Source organism: Misgurnus anguillicaudatus, chromosome 5 (genome assembly GCF_027580225.2).
Source record: "Misgurnus anguillicaudatus chromosome 5, ASM2758022v2, whole genome shotgun sequence".
NCBI lineage: Eukaryota > Metazoa > Chordata > Actinopteri > Cypriniformes > Cobitidae > Misgurnus > Misgurnus anguillicaudatus.
Window position 1 is genome coordinate 36,290,551 of NC_073341.2, and position 18,786 is coordinate 36,309,336.

The window sequence follows — 18,786 nt, forward strand, 5'->3', positions numbered from 1 at the left end:
TCAATCATTTCCACTCGATCGCCACCCATGAATCATCTGTTTCTGACTCTTTTTTTTCCTCCACAGGAGCTCAGTAACTGTCAGACCGTCGTTCTATCTGTGGAGGATGAAGTCGGTCAGAGAATCGTCATCGACGACCTTCTGGAAGCCACGCGAGGAACTGACGCAGGGCTGAGGCAAGCGTCCGTCACCATACTCAACGGCTACTTTTCTCGAACTCGCCTGGACTACAGCGCTCACACGCGCACGCTGCTGTCCGGCCTCATGCGGCTCATGAACGACACGAATACAGAAGTGCTGATCCAGAGCTGGGACACCATCAACGCCATCACCAAGGTTTGAGATCCTTCACATTATTGATTATGAAGAGTATGCTTAGGATAATGTCTGGTCTTGATTGACAGCTACAAGCTTTTGTGTTGTGTAGGGATGCACGATATATCGGCCGACATATCGTTATCGGCCAATAACTGCTTATTTTTAATATTATCGGATATCGGTCTGATAGCAAAATTAGGCCGATAAATGATGGATTATTTTGGTTTGTTGAACTATTTCACTTGCTCATTGCTGGCCATGTGGAGTTTTGATTGGTGCTTTTTGTGACATAGCACGAAGATGACACGTGTTGCGGGCTTAAGAGAGTATGCTAGTCTAGTCCTATATATATATCGGTTATCGCCCCCAAATATAAAGAGTTATCGGTATCGGCCAAAATTTCCATATCGGTGCATCCCTAGTGTTGTGTGTTTTTTTTTTTAATATATATTAAGTGCATTTATGTGTTTGTGTAGAAACTGGATGCCGGCAGCCAGCTGGCCCTGATCGATGACTTGCACAGAGACATCCGCTCAGCTGCTGCTGAGGTCAAAGGTCAACACTTACCCGGCTTCTGTCTGCCTAAAAAGGTGAGCTTTACTTATAGAGACAGGGCAGGGGTCAACACATGTGAATGCATCTAATTATTTTGGATGACTTTGTCATGTTACTCTCTCTTTCTCTCTCAGGGTGTCACATGTATTCTCCCCGTGTTGAGAGAAGGTGTGTTGACAGGAAGTCCAGAGCAGAAGGAGGAGGCGGCCCGTGCATTGGGAGGAGTCATTAAGCTGACATCAGCGGAGGCGCTCCGCCCCTCCGTGGTCAACATCACCGGACCTCTCATCCGTATCCTAGGAGACCGTTTCGCCTGGAACGTGAAGACGGCTCTGCTTGAAACACTCACTTTATTGTTGGCCAAGGTGGGCATCGCTCTGAAGCCATTCCTGCCACAGCTCCAGACCACCTTCCTGAAGGCGCTCCAGGACTCCAGTCGGGCCGTGCGGCTCCGGGCGGCCGAAGCCCTGGGTCAGCTGGTTTCTATTCACGCTAAAGTAGATCCGTTGTTCACTGAGCAGCTGACGGCCATACGCACTGCAGAGGACTCAGGAGTCAGGTAGTTATCTTTAGTTTGCTGACTGGGTGTTTGGAGACAAATGCATATACAGTTGCGAAAAGATCAGATTTTTTTTTGTTTTTTAATGCCCTTGATTAGACAAATTTATTCAGAAATCTATGAAATTCCAAAAGGTTAACATACTTTTTCCTGCCACTGTATGTTGATTTTAATTTCAGTATCAAAATGTGTTAAAGGATTAGTCCATTTTCTTAAAAAAATCCAGATAATTTACTCACCACCATGTAATCCAAAATGTTGATGTCTTTCTTTGTTCAGTCAAGAAGAAATTATGTTTTTTGAGGAAAACATTTCAGGATTTTTCCCATTTTAATGGACTTTAATGGACCCCAACACTTAACAGTTTTAATGTAGTTTAAAATTGCAGTTTCAAAGGACTCTAAACGTTCCCAAACGAGGCATAAGGGTCTTATCTATCGAAATGACTGTCATGTTTGGCAAGAAAAATAAAAAATATGCACCTTTAAACCACAACTTCTCGTCTTCCTCCGGTCCTTCCTTCCGACCTCACGTAATACATCATCACGTCAAGAGGTCACGGATGATGAATGCGAAACTACTTCCCAGTGTTTACAAGTGTGGAGAAAAAGGACCGTTTCGACGTTGTTGTATGTGGATGTTAATGTTAATGTCTTTGTGTCAGTTTATCATTTAAAATGCTCCACAAATGTGCGTTTCATATATGTAACGCATAACCTTTCCACGGCTTTACGCAATTATGTGAGGTCGCGCTAGCGGGTCACAGGACCGGAGGAAGACGAGATGTTGTGGTTTAAAAGTGCATATTTTTAAATTTTCTTGCCAAAGATGACAATCGTTTCGCTAGATAAGAACCTAATGCTTCGTTTGAGATCGTTTAGAGTCCTTTGAAACTGTGATTTTAAACTGCATTAAAACTGTTAAGTATTGGGGTCCATTAAAGCCCATTAAAATGAGAAAAATCCTGGAATTTTTTCCTCAAGAAACATAATTTCTTCTCGACTGAACAAAGAAAGATATCAACATTTTGGATGACATGGTGGTGAGTAAATTTTCTTGTTTTTTTTTTTTTAAGAAAATTGACTAATCCTTTTTTAAGGAAGATAAAAAGTGGAAGAAATGTTGCCATCAGTGTTCGAAAGTATCTTTATATTTAGCAGCAACAGTTGCCACAGAAGTTTTTCAATACACTTTATAACACAAACTAGAACAACTAAATAGGCAGAAAATGAAAAAATATTTACGGGTGTAGTATTATATTAACTCTTTCCCCGCCATTGACGGGTTATCTCGTCAATCTGCAATACCGCTATTATCCACCAGGTGGCAACTTATAAAAACTGGAAGTATTGCCTTACGGCAATCATCTGTATGTCCGTGTATGTTTTAAAGATCGCTCTGCATCTGATCTCTATCAAAAGTCCTTCACAAATATGGAATTATCTCGGCTTTTTGCTCAAAATTTGGTGCTTTTGATGAAACCTACACATATTTGAGAGGTGATAAAAACAAAACACATGAAGGAAGGATGAAACAGATTTTTTTGTTTGAAAGCAGAGTCTGTTCTTTTAATTCATTTATTGTATGTTTATATATTTAAAAAGGAGCATTTTCTGGAAGGCATTAAACTTTTGTGAAAATCATGAAAAATGCTGGCGGTGAAAGAGTAAAAAAAAATTGTCATGTTCATTAACAAAACTTTGCCCTGGTTTATCTTTCTACATTAGTGTCTGATAAAATATGTTCAGGATGTTTATCGTATGTTTGTTTTTGCTGCAGGGAAACCATGCTACAAGCCTTGCGGTTCGTCATCCAGGGTGCAGGGTCAAAGGTTGACCCCACCATTAAGAAAAACATCATCAGTACACTGCTAGGCATGCTGGGACATGATGAGGTACTACTGACAGTTTATTACATCTACAGTTAGTTAACCACCAGACACGGGTTGTGCTGGCCTATTGTCTGGCCACGAATTCAGCAACAGGTGGTGATGTTTTATGCACGCACTCCAAAATCTCATTGATCAGGTTCATTCGCTTTAAAAGCTCAACCAAGTTAACGGTAGAGTGGGCGATTTTTGAAAAACTTTAGCCTGAACACTGAAATCACGGTCCCACCCTTTAGCATTATGTTGGTTGATGAGTTTCTGTTTGTTGTCTGAAGTCTCATGACCGTCTTAATGCTGTTTGTCTTTGAGCCGTGATGCAGCACAGGATGTGGTCATGTCAGTGTGTCACTGGAGCCTCACCTGGCTTTTGTGTGTGTGTGCACTTTTTGTGTAGGATGCTACACGGATGGCCTCTGCAGGGTGCGTTGGCGAGCTCTGTGCGTTTCTTTCAGACGATGAACTCAGGAGTGTCTTACAGCAGCATCTTCTTGGTAAGATCAAACACATTAGGCATGTGCTTCAAAAATAGCAAAACAAAATTATAAGATTGCTCTTTAAAATATTTTCTATATCTCACACTGAACATCTTTCTCTCTGTGTACAGCGGATGTGTCTGGTGTGGACTGGATGGTGCGTCACGGCCGGAGTTTGGCTCTGGCTATCGCAGTGAAGTCTGCTCCTGGTCAGCTGTGTTCAGAGGAATACAGATCTGCTGTACTGGAGGCTGTGTTATCAAGCGCTACTGCTGATCGAGTAAGAGACAATTCATCTCACAGCCTGATCTTGAGATGCACAGTTTGCGTTAATGTGACTTTCAGGGACGAGTAAATTTAAAATCAATGATAACATAATTAAACCGTGAGCAATAAATCTAATTCACAACAAGCAAGCCCATTATTGTGTGCATGCACATCTTTATTGTCTATTGTTCATGTGCTCCTTTATTAATGTTGGGTATGATCTCTCATTTAGATTCCCATCGCATGCAGTGGCATCAGGGCAATGGGTTACATGATGAAGCATCAGCTCTGCTCAGAAGGAGGAGAAAGTGTCTCATCTCGTATCGTCACACAGTTCGTAAAGGTGAGGTTAAATTACAATTCACGGTAGTGCACTGCATAGAATGAAATACAGCATAGAAAAATGATGCATGATAAACATTATTGACAACTTTGTCATACTCAAAACGGCATGTACATTGTGCGATACAGTATTTTAATATTGCATACTTGGTACATGAGATTTTCCATACATACCATACAAAAAACATGTGTATACTGCATACTATTTTTCTCAAAAAAAAAAGTTAATGTAAAAAGTTATTCAAACTCAAATCAGATGTCTGAGTGTGACCTCTTTATCGTGGCTCCTCCCACAGTGTCTGCAGAACCAGTCCAGTGATATTCGTCTGGTGACGGAACGCGTCCTGTGGTGGGTGTTTAAAGAGGCGGAGACTCCTTCTCTAGAACCCAATCTGGTGAAACCGGTCATCAAAGCATTGCTGGACAACACCAAAGACAAGAACACAAGCGTCCGAGCCCAAAGCGAACACACGCTTGTCAGTTTACTGCGACTGCGCCAGGGAGAAAGCGGCATGCAGGTGAGGATCCAAAATATACACATAAGCACTTTTTTGTTTGTCCTGCAAGCATTTTCTGTTTTGTTCACACCAAATTCTAGTGATTTACCATTTTTTACATTTAAAATAAACTGATAACATTTAAGAAGTAATAAAGGTAATAGGACATAACATTAACATTTGCATTCACAGTCATAACATCAATATCATAAAATATCAGTGGCGGCTCGTGACTGCTCATCTGAGGGGCGCAAATTTAAGTTAAGCGTTCGCTGTGTTGTGTGTTGCTTGCATTTTCAAAATATGTGTTTGTTGCGTCATGTAAACCATGTGCATCACGTGTTTTGTCAAAATAAGTGCCTGCTGCACACGCGTCAAAACAGTGTATGATAAAAGAGACGCTCACGTTCACAAAATACACGCAAGACACTCCCTTAACAGTAAACTCTGATTATGCATTAGATTATGTGAGTATCTGGCAAACGCGAGCGTCTCTTTTATCATAAAAGACGCGTCTGCAGCAGGCACTTGTTTTGACAAGACACATGATGCACACAGGATCTCTCGATGCACAGAACACATATTTTGAAATTACGAACCACACACATGATAGGCTACATACATGTTGTGACGAACTTCGCATCGCGCGCCCTCGAAAAAAGAAGGCACCGGCCGCCACTGTAAAATATACACAAAAAAAAGATGAAAGTAACTATTGATCCTCACATGGCCTTTAGATGATCCAGATGATGTAACTTCCTCTTGAACATGTGACTTGTTGAACATTGATTTTGTTAACAAGACTGAATGAAATGCTGGGGACATGACTAAAATGTGCATTTAAAAAGCAAAGATGGGATATGGACCGCAAAAAATGCAAAATAAATTAAATCAATATAAATCGCTTTACAAGATAATAAAATCAATACATAGTAAAACAATATAAATAAATAAGACCAAATAAAAAAAGTCAACATAAGGTTTCAAAGGCCAAGAAAAAATATACGCTTTAAAATATGATTTAAATCAACACAATTAAATGGCCTGTCTAATGGGCAAAGGCAGATTATAATACTTCATAATAAAAAGAAAAATTAACTTTTTTGCATGTCAATGAAGGCTGTCTACGTGATGTGAACATCCGTGTGTGTTTATTTGTTTCAGAGCATCAGCACGATCTTAGACTCAGCCAGTAATGAGCTTCTGTCAGAGTGTTACAGAAGATCTTTGAAGAAGATCTCTGGCCTTCCCGACTCCAATGAGGAAATCGATGACACGATCCTCACATGATTGACAGCGTTAGTCCTTTTCTGGATCCGGAAACTTCAATCCCTGATGATCTTAAAGAACGAGCGATTGATATATCAGTGACCTGCGTCTGTCAGTCATTCACACATAGTCCCCTCCTCAACGCAAGCTTTGTTCGTGTCATTTCCGCCATGAGAAAAGCCTGGAAAAGTATTTATTGTGCTGAACCCCTTAAATGATCTAAAGTAGTAATTTTTTGGCTGATAGTTTGTTAAAATGTTTTTTTTTCTTTTTAATTAAAAGTATTAATTTGTGCCAATACTTTTCAAACACTGAAGTAGATTAAATGACCCTGTATGATTTTATTTTGACGCTGAGCTGCGTTTGGCTGTGAGACGTGTGAGCCTTTAATGGGATGTGATGCTGATATTTCTTCAGTTAGCGCTGTGTCCACTAATAATGGTTGTATGAATAAAACTAAATGAAACATTGGTTTAATAAACGGTTTGATTGAATGAGAAATCATTTTTTGGTTTATCTTTAAAACTTTTCCAGAATTAATCTATCCAGACGTTTCACCGTCCATGATGCTTTTTAGTGAACTTTGTATGGAGATGAAGTATTTGTCAAAGGTTTGGAGACATTTAATCATCATTAAGTCATCATACAAAATGTTTGAGGATCACAGGTGTGTCCAAACCTTTGACTGTTAATGTACTTAATAATAAATCAAAAATTTAAAAAGCAAATTATTAGTTGCACTCTTAATAAAGACAAAGATGCTACATCACCTGTATGAAGACTTTTAGGACTTCTGGACTTAAGCTCTATGCTATATGTATTTAGTTATCAGCAATTTTGACTTGCAAATACTGTGGTGTGTGGCTTCATTACATACTGAGATTTTCCCATGTGGATACTTTAATGTTTTTCATTGACATTTGTTTAAAGAAGACATATTATGAAAATCTGACTTTCCATGTTTAAGTGCTATAATTGGGTCCCCAGTGCTTCTATCAACCTAGAAAATGTGTAAAAGAACAACCCAGTAACTTAGTTTTGTTGAACTATTCTCTGTAAGCATGTGAGAAGATAAGTTGTTATAATTTGGCTCCCCTTGTGATGTCAGAAGGGGATAATACCGCCCATTAATCTACACTATCCAACCATGGCACTGCCATTTAGTGCAGAGATCAGCTCATTTGCATTTTAAAAGGACACACCCAAAAACTACAAAAGGGGCAATTTTAATATGTTATAATAAATTATCTATATGGTATTTTGAGGTAAAATTTCACGTACGTACTCTGGGGACACCAGAGATTTATTTTACATTTTAAAAAAGTCTTGTGAAATGTGTTACTGAGGTCTGACGCAGCACCAAGTGTGTTTCCTTTAAACCCACCACAGGTGGCATTAATGAGACACTGTCGCTGCATCTTTCCATACTATATAGTAGGCAAAGTAGTGCTTTTCGCCTACTATATAGTATGGAAGTAAGCGGTTTCGGACGCTGTGGCCATCTAAGGATATGCCGTTATTTAGAGGGGACATTTTATGGAAATCTGACTTTTTCCACGTTTAAGTGCTATAATTGGCTCTCCAGTGCTTATATCAACCTAGAAAATGTGTAAAAGATCAACCCAGTAACTTAGTTTTGGTAAACCATTCTCTGCAAACATGTTAAAAAATAGGTCATTGAAATTTGGCTCCCCTTGTGATGTCAGAAGGGGATAATACTGCCCCTTAATCTGCACTATCCAACCAGGACACTATCATTTAGTGCAGAGATCAGCTCATTTGCATTTAAAAGGACACACCCCAAAACAGCACATTTTACACACGATTTTAAGCTAAAACTTCACATATGTACCCTGGGGACACCAAATATTTATTTTACATTGTTAAAAAGTCTTTTACATTGTTAAAAAGTCTTGTGAAATGTCCAATTTAAACCATCCTAAATTGGATGGCAACAATTTAAACTGATATGCACTAAAAAAAATCCTCATTTATATACACAAGATTGTTATATATAAATCTATTAAAAAACAGCTTTTAGTTTGTTTAAATGCATTTGCGAGTTTTTTTTTAATATAGGTGATTGATTTGGGGGGTAAGGTGTCTTAAAATGTACAAAAAAGCACTCTAAAAAAGGATATTATGGAAATGATGTGTCATTTTGTGCAAAAAATAAATAAAAGTGACAACTCAAGTTGGGTTAACTTTAAAGTAACATAAGATCTGTTGTTCCAATAACACAGAGATGTGTCTAGTTTGGGACAACGCATTTAGTTTGTTGTTGTCCCAAAAAATAACACTGTGTTGTTCGTAACATCCGTTTTTAGAGTGTAGATATTATTACCCATGACTTTACATGTATTTATTATTAAGTAAAATGACTACAGGTGTTTTTAAATCATAAAGCATTTTCTTGGGATTTTATCTTTGACAATATTAACTAATCCTTATTAAATTATCTGATAGTTTTAAGAGATTAGACTATTGTGATGTCATTTTCTTTGTGCCATATAAACACAAAACGGCACAGACACGGTTTTTAAAATGTTTTAATAATCAAAACTGAAACTGCTTTACTAATTTTAATTATTTTGAAAGATTTGTGGCCAATCTTTTTCTTATATGTTCCCCTAAAAAATGTGATTTTTTTTCCCCTTAACTGCGATCTGGAAAGCTACCCCATTAATAAAAATAATGATTTTAAGCCTTTCAACAAAACCATGAAAAATAGTTTTTAAAAAGAACTTGAAGGCACATTTGTCATTACAGTGTAGCCTACATAACATTAATGTTATGTTCAAATTGAATCGTAATATATATTTTAGCATAAATCATCACAAAAACATTGACCCATATAGACACAACACTGTATCCTTTCATCTGTTTGTATCGCGGGCTCTTTGACGCTGTTACATTGAACTGCGCTCTAAATGCTCTGATTGGTCGGCTTCTTCCCTGGAAGAGCTCTGATTGGTTAACAGCAGCGAAGAATGCGCTCTGATTGTTCAGCAGCTGCACCGGACGCGCTCTGATTGGTCAGCGGCAGCGCTGGGCGCAGCACAGGAGGAAGCGCCGTTTCCGGCTGCAAGCGAGTGACTGATAGGGCTGTTCGATTCCGGATTTTTTGGAATCGATTCCGATTCCGATTCCTGTTTCTGGAATCGAAAGAATCGATTCCAAGAATCGATTCCTCACTGCTATTTTCGATTCTTTTTCTATACGAACAGTGTCTAACATTGGCCCGTCTTACCGTGCCACACAACGAGAAACACTCTATACCGGGCGTGTCAAAGCGACTGTTGCAAATCCATTTGTCCTTCCTATTAGATGTATTAATTGCGAGTCATAAATAGAACGAGACATTTGCTTAGGGGATTTGTCACGTCGTGCTTCCTGCGTCAGTTAGACAGTGTAAAGACTATGTTCACCATATACATATATGCGGTAGATTTTATTTACATGCATTCCTACACACACACACAATGTTTGTGGATAGATTTTTAATTTATTTGTGGCAGCCTACATATATTTCATCCAATATCATAAAATAGCAAAAATTCCTAAAAGCATTTAAACCTAAAAACAGTTCAGGAACAGACTCATTACACATACAAACTTTTATGCCCTTACACACAGAACACTTCACTTTTTGAAAATATGCTCACTTCCCAGCTCCCATAGAGTTAAACATTTGACTTCTACGGTTTTGGCAGTACCACTTTTATCATAGTTTAGCATAACCCATTTAATCTGATTAGACCATTAGAATCGTGCTAAAAAATAACCAAAGAGTTTTGATATTTTTCCTATTTAAAACCCGACTCTTCTAAAACAGTCAAGTGTTAAATAGGAAAAATACTGAGCAACTTTCGTCACCCTTGAGCACGATGCCAATGGTCCAATCCGATCCAATGGATCACGCCAAGCTACGATAAAAGTGGTACCGCCAGACCCGAAGATCAACTGAATGCATTCCAAAACAGTAAAAATGAAATGTTTAACACCATGGGAGCTGCAAAATGAGCATACCCTCAAAAAAGTAGCGTGTCCTTTTAATAAATAAAACTTTTTTTAGGCCTTTACACATGGAACCTTTTAGGCCATACACAAAATCTTTTTAGGCCTTTACACATGGAACCTTTTAGGCCTTTACACACGGAACCTTTTATGCATTAAAACATAAAATCTTTTTTAGGCCTTTACACATGGAATCTTTTAGGACATACACAAAATCTTTTTAGGCCTTTACACATGGAACCTTTTAGGCCTTTACACATGGAACCTTTTTTTAGGCCTTTACACATGGAACCTTTTAGGCCATACACAAAATCTTTTTAGGCCTTTACACATGGAACCTTTTAGGCCTTTACACATGGAACCTTTTAGGCCATACACAAAATCTTTTTAGGCCTTTACACATGGAACCTTTTAGGCCTTTACACATGGAACCTTTTTTTAGGCCTTTACACATGGAACCTTTTAGGCCATACACAAAATCTTTTTAGGCCTTTACACATGGAACCTTTTAGGCCTTCACACACGGAACCTTTTAGGATTTAACACATAAAATCTTTTTTTAAGCCTTTACACACGGAACCTTTTAGGCCTTCACACATAAAATCTTTTTTTAGGCCTTTACACACGGAACCTTTTAGGCCTTCACACACGGAACCTTTTAGGCCTTAACACATAAAATCTTTTTTTAAGCCTTTACACACGGACCCTTTTAGGCCTTCACACATAAAATCTTTTTTTAGGCCTTTACACACAGAACCGTTTAGGCCGTCACACATAAAATCTTTTTTTAGGCCTTTACACACGGAACCTTTTAGGCCTTAACACATAAAATCTTTTTTTAAGCCTTTACACACGGAACCTTTTAGGCCTTCACACATAAAATCTTTTCTTAGGCCTTTACACACAGAACCTTTTTAGGCCTCAACACACTCATAACCTAGACCAATTACATATTGTAATGCAAAAACATCATCCTTTTCACCTGAGAGCTCTTTAGGCAAGAGCGGCGTTTTGAAATAAGCTCGCCAGATTTCGAAAATACACGCTCACTTGGCACAGATGTTGCCATTATGGCCAAGTATTTCTTTGTAAGTGTCTGTAAGTTTGGGAACTTTTGTCCCTGTTCTTTCCAAAAGTCCAATGCCGAAGACATTCTGCTAATATTTGGCTGCGAGAGGTACAATTTCACTTCAGTGATGGTATCCACATTAGTGTTTATTTGCTGTTTTACCTGAAAGAGATAGAGAGAGAAAGAGAATATAGTGGTGCCTTTTCTCTATGGAACATAATTAAAAAACACGGACAACAATACATCGATATTAACCTGATTGGCCTAAAACAATACTCTGATTAAGAAACTAAAATGTAAACAGCGATTACAAATTACCTTAATCCGGCTAAATCATAATCGAAGTAAACGCTAATATAATTAAAGGGAATTGTTCACCCAAAAATGAATATTCTTCATCATTTCATCACACTGTTGCTCTAAACCTGTACAAGTTTCTTTATTCTGATGAAAAGAAAATATTTTGATAAATGATGGCAAGCACACAGCTGATTGCAACCATTGACTTTCATAGTAGGAATAAAAAAAAGATGGAATTCAATAACACCTGTGTGCTTATCATCAACTATCAAAATATCTTTTTCATCATTTATCACAATACTTCTAAAATATTCTATAAAAAAATTGATTACTGCTGCCCAATGTGCCCATGTAAACGTGGTTGTTTTTTAAAAAGCAGTGTAAGAAAAATTTAGCCTATTAATCCCTGAATTCAGTAGAAAAAGACATTCTAATTTTCTCATTTATTAACATTAGGGGTGTGTGACGAGACACTTAGCTCACGAGACCAGAGATTGGGTTCACAAGAACAAGAGAAGCTTTTTGCTGTATTTTAAAGAAATCCTCAATAATAAAAATAATGATTTGAAAAATATTCGGCTGGTATAGATTGAAATGTTATAACTAATCATCTTGTAATAAATTTCATTTCAGTTCTACTTTGAGTATTAATTATCAAATGCATTAAAAGACAATATACAAGCACTGTAAAAGGTTTTGCTGGATGGCTTCTCTCCTGTTTGATTTCACACGAGTCGCTTCAGACCTTACTCTACATGAATTCTGAGCTTACAGAACTTCTAAATGAGGCTGCACAAGTTTGACCTCCAAAAATTCACTCCTTGCAAGATCTCATTACACATCCCTAATAAACAGTTTTTCCAAGAATGTGATGACAAAATCTAACCTTCGAGTCAAAATCAGACCACACACAACTAGCCCCAGTTTGTTGTATGTGCTGTGAAGTTGTTGCCTCTGGTTGGGATTCCGCATTATGCTGGCTGGCCTCTGATGTCAATGCTCGTATAGCATTTTCTGCATTTGCATCAATGCCGAATGCTACTTTCTTAAACCTAGGATCTAGCAGCATTGACACTGCAAGAAATCTAAAGTTGTACATTTGGCAAATTAAACAACTTCAGTTATAAATTGATACATTTCTGTGTGTGTGTGTGTGTGTGTGTGTGTGTGTATACAAACTAATCTATACAAACCTAGTTGATTCATAGTCACCACACCTTTTGGTCAGGTGCTTGTTTAAAGAGCCTGCAAGCCTATGACCAACAGACTCCGGAGCATACGAGTTTGCCATATTTCTTGTCAGTTTTTGCAGGTTTCGCACCAACACAATCAACTTCGAGGATGTGACATTGCTTTCTGCAGACATTTCCTCTGTCACCTCCAGGAATGGTCTCAGGACCTATACAAAAACAGTTAAGATAAATATAAAACAAACTTTGTTTAAAATTAAGGTTAAACAATGGTTTTACTGCAAACAAGCCCCACAAACAAAGTCTATATATAAAATATGATACAAAGTATGGTCACCTCAATTGCATCAGCCATTGCAGCCCAGTCCTGGGGGAAAAACATGGGTAGGTCCATGTTGCTCATTGCTGCAGAGAGGGGTTCCCGGAGGTTAAAAAACCTCTCTAGCATTAAATAGGTGGAATTCCACCTAGTTTCAACTTCCTGGAGAAGGCGCAGTTGGGGCATTTTCAAGTCTTTCTGCAAGTTGTCTAACTTCTCTTTTGCTGTGCAACTGGATCTAAAAAATCCTACCACTCTCCTCACTTTGGATCTCAAGTCATCAAGTTCAGTGACTGCAGCAAGACTGTCTTTTACAATAAGATTGAGAGTGTGCGCAAAGCATGGCAGATGTCTCATGTTCAATTTTTTTACTGCTGCAACCACATTTGCTCCGTTGTCTGTAGTTACACAAAAAACTTTGTCCTGAAGACCCCACTCCAGAATGATACTGCGGAGGTGTGTAGCTATGGCATCAGCTGTGTGTCTTCCTTCAAATCTAACAAAGAAATAAGATATACTCAGCTCAGATTATTTATTGTACCTTTTTTTTCTGACAGTGTACCTGATTTCACATAAAAGCTTTCTCCCAATATATTAATATGCAGCTTATAATGATAATGATATGCAAATAATATGTGAAGAAGTAGCGTTCAATAAATGTTTTTAAAATGCGTTAATAAATCCAAAACCCAAATGACAGGGCTACATGTCCGTATGGAGGTTTCCAGGTTAATAAACCATTGCCTAAAAGACAAAGCTGGCAATTCTGGCTATACTTTCGTTATTTTAATAATTTCTTTATTTTATTTGTAGATCACTTGGGGTTATCTGATTTACCTTTTTTGCTTGTGTTTTGTTTCCGTGCACTTTACACATATTTGTTCTGCTCCTTGTTACTTCAGGCCTTATTTTATTTAAATTTTTGTATATATTATAAACGTAAATTCAGATCAATTTTAAGTCTGTAAATTTAGGATTGCTTTTCTTGTATCAATGTTGTGCTGTTGCGTGCTGGCACATGCAATTTAACGGAACGCTAGGTGCGCTCTGCGTGTCATATTTAGGAGTTCATCAAACTAAACTTATTTTTTTTTCTTTCGAGAGGTGTAAGTTTTAAAAATGTATTTAAAACATGGTGGATGTCTTGTTAAAAGTTAAACTACAAAACAGTTAAGCTTTTTATTTAAATTTCAGTGATGACATGAAACATATCTGCACCGAAACTATTTAGGCTATGCCTGACACGACTGTCTCTCTTGTGATTAATAGCCTATTATGGTCGTTGTTCACTTTCAAATGATTGAAAAGAATTCCTGAAATAAATAATATAAGAATCATCAGGTGTTTCTGTACATAAAGTGAATACAGAGATTCTCAAAGTCAGCAAGCAGGTATTTCTGTGCAAAATAATAAAGCATTATCTAACGTTTAATTAATTGTATATGAAGTTAGTTTTTATCATTCACAGTAACAATCACAAATTATATTTCATTTGTCATTTTTTGGTCAAGACTGCTTTGACGCGCCAAATCGTAAAATTAAATAAAATGGTTGAATTGTAGCCGGGGTTTCCAAGGCAGGATCACATTTGTTATTTATTAGGTTTTGTTATCAAAATGTTTTTGTTATATCTTTGTGTGATGTTCTGTAGATGGTCTAAATGGAATTAAAAAATATTAAGTTTCCAAAATGACTTTAACTGATTAGGATACACAGTACTTTACTCTGCATTATTACTCCGGGATTGCAGAAATACATTTCTTAGCAGTTGAAAAAATATATTTTACCCTTCAACCTCCAGTAATTTGGACTGCAGAGAGAAATCATCAGAAATGTAATGTGCTGTCACAGAAATATATGATTCCATTGCAACAGATGTCCACAGGTCAGTTGTGAGACAGACACTTTGTACAGCCTGAAAAGAAATTGTAAAATGCAAAAATTATTTTTAACCTGCTCAATCATTTTGAGCCACTTTGACACAGGAACACATTTAGGTTTTTAAGAAATTAATTTAAAAATAAATGTTTAAATGATTGTTTTTTACAATCAATCATAATAGTCACTAGAATGATTAGAAGACATTAATTTTATTTAAATGAAAATAAAAATGTTTCTGGGCCAAAACCACTCAAAATTATAGAGCAGGCCACATGTAGTCAAAACTGACTGTCACTGTTATTTCAATAAATAAGAATTCTGTCATTTGCATTCATCAGTATATGGTGATTACTAAATGATTAATCAAATTATGAATATAGCCATCTAACATTTTTCATTTAGGAAAGCATAAAACAAAACAGAATATTGAAATGGGAAAAAATGACAAACAGGAAAAGTTACTCAGACGTACAGTGAGCTGGTCCTTCAGAGCTTGTTTTTCTTTCGAATATCTTTCCAAAATTAGTTGTTTTGTTGTTTGTCTGCATGGAATCCTGTACTTTGGATCAAGTGTATTCACGAATGCTCGAAAACCTTTATCTTCCACAACAGATAGTGGCTGCATGTCCTTAATTATGAACTCAATTAACTTTTGATCCAGGTTTTTTTTTGGAAGACTTTGAGCTACAATGAAAGATCATATAAAGAAAACAGTGAGCCAGAGAAAAGACATTTTAAATCTTGTGCTAAAAATAACCTAAACTAACCCACTAAGAATCAAATTACTTAACTCTTTCCCCGCCACTGATGAGTTATCTCGTCAATTAAGAGAAGATATTTGCATAAAAACAGTGTTCCTGATGACGCTTTACGTTAATATGTAATACCGCAATTACCCACTAGATGGCAGACTTGCCCCATTTATAAAAAAAACTGAAGCTCTTTTTTTTACTAATTTTCTGATCTCTAACAAAATTCCTTCACAAAAATGCAATTATTTCAGCTTCTTGCTAATTTTTTTAAAGAAAAATACCCATATTTAAAAGTTTATAAGCAGAGAAAAAATATAGATAGGATAGTGTTTGTTTGTTTGAAATCAGAGGGTCTGTTCTTTCATTTGATATATTTGTATGTTTATATATTTTTAGAAGAATTTTTTTCTGGAAGGCATTTTGGTGAAACAAATTTTCAACTTTTTTTGGGCAACTTTTTAAAAAAGGCTGGCGGTGAATGAGTTAAGCACTATTATTGACATCTTTTTGTATTTTTATGGGGTAATTATACTGTATTATTTGCTTATTTCCCCTATACCAAATAATCTTAATAATTAGAGTAAACACCTACCAGGGTATGGCATCTTGGCTCCAAACTGTTGTTCAATTGATGGCTGGATCAAACGCTTTTTCGTGGCAGGCGGAGTTTCTCCCTCCGCATCCTCCTTTTGGAATTGCGATTAGAAAAATAAAAACCCTTCCTGAGTTAATGCTATGCTACCTAAATCTGACTAAGTTAACCACAATCGTTAGTAATTTATTAAGCAGTTTGATTTACATTCCCGTCTTTTAAACCTTCAAATTAAGATGCTTAAGTGTCTGAGGTAAAATTAAGATTAATTAGTAATTGTTACCTGATCCTCCTCTGTCACCTCCTTTTTGTGAACGGCCCTAAGATGTTTAATCATTGGGGATGTTGTTTTATTATATGCCAACTTTTTATCGCAAATTTGGCATTTCACTTCATTTTTTGCAGATTCTAAAGTAAAGTAGCGCCAGACTACTGATGCTGACCTTGGAGCCATTTCTTCGCATGAGAGTCGACTCAACTCGACTCGAGTATGTGATTAACTGATTTGATTACAAGTTAACAAGTAGTAAGCTCAAACCCCGCCCAGTAACCGATTCTAAAGATTTCATTGGGTCAGTAACTGCGCTGATTGCCTAATAGAAAGACAGAGCGTGTTTATTATAATCTGAAAACCACGCCCACCGGGGAAAACAATCCAACTGTCTCCATTTACTTTGCGAATGGGCGTGGTTTTCAGATTATGACGCGTTGCGCTCTGTCTCTAAGGGGAAATAATAATCAGCCTAAGAGAACCATACTCTGTCACCACTGGATCCATTTATTTAGTCTGAACTGAACTTTATTTCTTTTGCAGGGGTCCGTTCTTCGTACGTCGCTTACTACATCCAAGATCAAATGATCAAATTATGATCTTGCTTATTCGGTTCTTTAAACACCCCTGCTGTTGATGATTAGTATGACAGGATTGAATTATCTGAGAATATTGCGCGTTCGTGCACCGCATGAAAAGGCAACACATATCTGATCAGCAGCGCTGTGATTGGCTGGTTGTTACAATGGACAAGAACACGCCCATTTTTAACCCCTGCAGTGCGCGAGCTATGGATAGAAGGTTATTTTGAAAATTTAATGATGCTGAATTTGTAAACCTACCTAAAAGTATTTTTGTACATATAATCACCCAACATAATGTAAACTATTTTGTGAAAATATAATCTTGATATCTTTAATATTCATGTCAAGATTAAGATCAATGCTTGTAATCAAACTTTGATGCTCCTAAAGTAGGCCTACTTTAAGTCTCTTTTAAAAACAGTTAAATGCCTGTTTATAACAGCAACCAAAAAAAAGCAGAATAAATAACAGGTGGTGGTCCTGCATCTTCATGTGATGTCTCTCTCATCTCTTGAGGAAGTTGCTCTTTCTTAAACCCACAGCCAATGCAACACTTTAATAGCTGATAAATTAAATTTGAATTGTAGTTTATTATAAGATGGTGTTTTCCCCTCTTTTGTGCAGTTGAAAATAATACACCAATACTTTCAGCAGTTTCCAAGAATGTGGTAAATGAAATATGATGTGCAATTAGTGAAAGTAAATGTTATTCTACACCAAAAGATTATAAAGTGCAACTCTTTAAATAACAATTTATCTTCAATGCACTAAATAAGTTTACTTCAATTGCAATGTTCTCATATAACTGATTTCTGACTGCAACAATATTAACAGGAGTCCATATTAACTGCTAAGTCTGTACAGAAAGGTGCAGTAAAGAAGATACCCATGTAAAAATGTGTAAAATAAAAAAAATTGTTTATTGGCATTTTTTTGTCACATGAAAGGGACAGGGTAACATCTTTGTAAAAAGAATTTTAAAGAATAGATAGCATACAAATTACTAAATAAATTATTAAATGACTTTATTAAATCAATTTTCAATAATATGGTCATACGTTTTTCTTGTCATTTGTTTAAGAATAATAATCAAAACGTCTGCTTTACAAAAACAAGTTCCACAAGTACAGCTTTTTTATATTATATATATTTTAAATAACATCGTTATATTCAATCTAACCTTTTTTATTACGTGTTGAATTTGAAAAGCTCTTCATATTAATCGTGCATCTTACGCAGATTGCGCTCGTATAATGGAGAATACATGAATGCGTCAGACTTTACGTATCACCTCTGATTAAAAAGGTGCGATCTAATCTTGTTTACATGAAGTAAACCTGCTCCCGAGCATCTTACGGACCGGTTGCTATGACAGCAACTTGAGGATGAGCTTCGAAGAACCAAATAATCCAAGATCAAGCCAAATCACCATTAAAATCCAGCTAACGGAGTAATCCACGTACGAAGAACGGAACCATGGCCGCGATTTGTATTAAAAATCAATCTTAAAGAGGAGTCGATTCTCCTTAATGGAATCGATTCCCCTTATGGAATCGATTCCAACCTTTGGAATCGACTCTCGATTCTCAATGCCTCGGAATCGAAGAATCGATTCTTTTTGGAATCGATTCCCAGCCCTGGTG

At 36.8% G+C, this 18,786-nt stretch overlaps 2 protein-coding genes across 2 annotated transcripts in view; one reads left to right on the forward strand and one right to left on the reverse strand.

Moving 5' to 3' along the window:
• The window catches only part of gcn1 (GCN1 activator of EIF2AK4), a 37,778-nt gene extending 31,109 nt beyond the window's left edge, over positions 1-6,669 (forward strand). The window contains exons 49-57 of the mRNA XM_073868107.1: positions 67-336; positions 795-908; positions 1,008-1,432; positions 3,212-3,326; positions 3,715-3,811; positions 3,925-4,073; positions 4,293-4,403; positions 4,699-4,920; positions 6,064-6,669. Of these exons, the coding sequence (XP_073724208.1) occupies positions 67-336; positions 795-908; positions 1,008-1,432; positions 3,212-3,326; positions 3,715-3,811; positions 3,925-4,073; positions 4,293-4,403; positions 4,699-4,920; positions 6,064-6,189 (1,629 nt within the window). The 3' untranslated portion in view covers positions 6,190-6,669. The remainder of the gene's footprint in view (positions 1-66; positions 337-794; positions 909-1,007; positions 1,433-3,211; positions 3,327-3,714; positions 3,812-3,924; positions 4,074-4,292; positions 4,404-4,698; positions 4,921-6,063) is intronic.
• Positions 6,670-10,976: 4,307 nt separating this feature from the next.
• On the reverse strand, positions 10,977-18,776 carry LOC141363989 (E3 SUMO-protein ligase ZBED1-like). The gene is made up of 8 exons (XM_073868108.1): positions 16,572-18,776; positions 16,289-16,382; positions 15,417-15,628; positions 14,851-14,978; positions 13,082-13,559; positions 12,748-12,953; positions 12,441-12,639; positions 10,977-11,416 (listed from the first exon to the last, which is right to left on the reverse strand). Exons 1-8 carry the CDS (start codon positions 16,740-16,742, stop codon positions 11,132-11,134), a joined length of 1,773 nt encoding a protein of 590 aa, XP_073724209.1. The 5' UTR covers positions 16,743-18,776; the 3' UTR covers positions 10,977-11,131.
• Between the last annotated feature and the right edge of the window lie 10 nt (positions 18,777-18,786).